The sequence below is a fragment of the Caenorhabditis briggsae genome, assembly GCF_000004555.2.
Source record: "Caenorhabditis briggsae complete genome, chrV, whole genome shotgun sequence".
NCBI lineage: Eukaryota > Metazoa > Nematoda > Chromadorea > Rhabditida > Rhabditidae > Caenorhabditis > Caenorhabditis briggsae.
This window is the reverse complement of record NC_013488.2, coordinates 5745783-5748673: the sequence shown is the minus strand read 5'-3', so window position 1 is coordinate 5748673 and position 2891 is coordinate 5745783. Positions and strand designations below refer to the sequence as shown.

Genomic DNA, 2891 nt, shown 5'->3' with positions numbered 1-2891 from the left:
GTCGTTGCAAATCTCTATGACCGAAATTTTGAAACTCGGCAATTATAAAACGGCATTTAAAAACGAACTGTTGGGATTTTTGAAGAAAAACGGAAAAATAGCACTTTAAGACACAAATTGTACAAAATTAAAAACAAATTTCGTCGGAAATCTTAAGCAAATTGAAAAATATGACCGAGAACATGTGTCCTGAACGATTGATTATTATCATGCAATGACAACTCGAGTAAAAATTTTGGAACACGAAAATGCTAACAAATGCTTCTAGATATATACCAAGGAATGTTCAAACATATTTTTTTATTCAGCCACCATCAACCAGTCAGTGCCTATTCGACTGTCATTTAGCAGTTTTTCACCAATCGCGCCTCAGATTCTAATTTTCGTAGAAGTGCTTCTAATAACACATTTTATAGATTCCCAGATCCCTCTATGCCTTTTATCATGTTTTAAGAGAAAAATCTTTTTTCAACCAAATTTTCCATTCTGCAGGAATTTGGCCCGCCAACCACCGGTCATTGACCAGTCAGCGCCTCTTCGACTGTCATTTAGCACTCGTTCAACAACCTATTTTTTGAGGTGGTCATATTTGAGGTAAATAAGATTCTATCGTAGAATCTCCTCTTCGTTTTTTCACCAGAAAAGTCTTTCAGAGATGTAATATGCCCTTCAATTCATACACCGATCGCCTATCCCAGTTCTCTATGCTAACCACCCTTCATCGCCACACCCTTCTAGTTCTTCGTACCTATCACAAAATTGTTATAAACTCATACCATTTTCCCTCTATGTCGTCCTACATTCTTCCCAGCCATTCTAACAGAGCCCCGTATTTGTTCAAAATCAACGGTCAATACTTTGACTGCTTCCTTCACAGAAACTTGTCTATGTGGAACCGTGTATGTAAGGTGATAAATTCTAAGCTCAGTCCGGTGGCGTTTGCTAAGCGAGTAGGAGCGATTCCTTATGATATTCTGATCCCTCCCACTTGACCTACAGGACTCTACTCGGTCCGTCTGGTCATTTTACTTTTTTATTTGTACAGGTCCTATTTCTTGCCAAATTATCTATCGATTTCCCCCATGCATTGCAAATAAATATATTATTAAATCCGGAATATACCTCTATTTTTCAAATCTCCCTCGCATTTTTCCCCCTCAGTGCGACAGGGCGCGCTTGCATTATTCGTCTTTTTTCAATTATTTTCAGTTAAATTTTCGATTTGAAACCCGAAATACACTATTTTCCTTCACTTTTCAGGTAAAAATGAGTGAGACAATCGAAAATGCTGCCCAAGAAGTCGCGGAAATCGCGGAAAATCCAACAGAAGCCAAAGAAGAACCAGGAATCGATTTGGATCGAGTTCATATTCAAAATATTCCCTCTTTTATTGGTTTTAAGCAGTTCAAGAAGGTTTTGGAGAAGTAAGAATGTAAAAATTATTCTACAAAATTTTTTACAGTAAAAAATTCGAAAAAAATATTTTTTTTTTGAAATTTTTTGAATTCAAATAAAATAAAAGTTTTTTCAACTTTTTCTCCAGAATTCTCGGCGACGTCAAATCCAAAAAGGTCCGTCACATGTCGGACTACGCCTACATCACCTTCGACACTCCAGAAGACGCTCAGAAGGCCATCCAACTGCTCAACGGCTACGAATACAAAAATTCCGTGCTCGCCGCCCATCTAGCGACGACAGAAGTCAAAAATCTTCGAGCACCAACGAAAAATAACACTGAGCCAGCTGTACAGAAGACAGCCAGAGAATCTGTGACGCCGTTGGCGGAGATGGAGTATGAGAAGCAGTTGGAGTTGAAGCAACAGAACAGTGTCAAGTTAGTATTGATTTTTGTCCTGAAAATCCTTAAAAATTGAAAGAAAAGCGATAAAAACCTAGATTTTCACCTAAAAAACCTTAAAAGTTGTCAAAATTTCTTGTGCCACGTGGTAAGGGGGTTGAGACAAAAACCGATTTTGAACTAATAGACCTAAAAACTCAAGAAAATCGGTTAAAAACTAGATTTTGCCCTGAAATCCTTCACAAATTGGTCACTTCTGAGCCAATTTTTGTCATATCTAGCTGTAAAAAGCTTCTGAAAACTCAAATTCACACCTACTCTAGCAGCTGCAAATCCTTGAAAAATGAGCTAAAAAAATTGAAAATCATAAATATTATACAGATTTTGAGCTAAAAATCCTGGAATATCGCCAAAAAATCTGACCAATTTTCCGAGGATTTTTCCGAAATTCAATTAATAAAAATCCCCAAATTTTCACCTGAAAAATTTTTCCAGAGTAATGAACAAGCTCCACGAGCAACTTCAACGGAATAAAGTGGAGAAAATCGGAAAACAGACTGAATTCCGTAAACGCCTCCAACAAATCCTCCCATCCCCAAAAACCACAGGCTACCGAAATAAATGCGAATTCACCATCGGCCACGATCTGAACACAGACATTTGCATCGGCTTCGTCGGCGGTCGTTTCGCTGAAAATCGTCATTTTGTGATTCCTCCGCTCAACGTGGATATCGTTAGTCCCCAGATGATGTCAATTGTCGGGGACGCGCATGAATTTGTGAAGGAAACGGAGTTGGCGCCGTTTGACGAATTCGAGCGGAAAGGATTCTGGAGACTGCTGACGGTGAGAGAATTCGGTGGAGACGTCATGCTGATTTTCACCGTTTTCCCATTGGATAGTGCTGAAAAGACCGAGGAGGTTCAGAAGAAGATTGCTAAGAGATTTATGGATTTTGAGTGAGTTTTTGAAGTAGCTGGAATCCACGTGGCAGCAGATTCTGAAATTCTGAGAATACGCCTCAAATTCCGATCAAAAAAATGAAAAAGTGGGCGGAGTCAGGGGGCGGAGCCTAAATTGCAAGCGCATGGTTTT

At 39.0% G+C, this 2891-nt stretch overlaps 1 protein-coding gene across 1 annotated transcript in view; it reads left to right on the top strand.

The window, feature by feature from the left end:
• Nucleotides 1–1266: 1266 nt before the first annotated feature.
• Nucleotides 1267–2891, top strand: part of CBG17893 — a gene marked incomplete at both ends in the record, with an annotated part of 3839 nt that continues 2214 nt past the window's right edge. The window contains 3 exons of the mRNA XM_002647658.2: nt 1267–1424; nt 1544–1834; nt 2294–2755. Coding sequence (XP_002647704.2) covers nt 1267–1424; nt 1544–1834; nt 2294–2755 — 911 coding nt within the window. The remainder of the gene's footprint in view (nt 1425–1543; nt 1835–2293; nt 2756–2891) is intronic.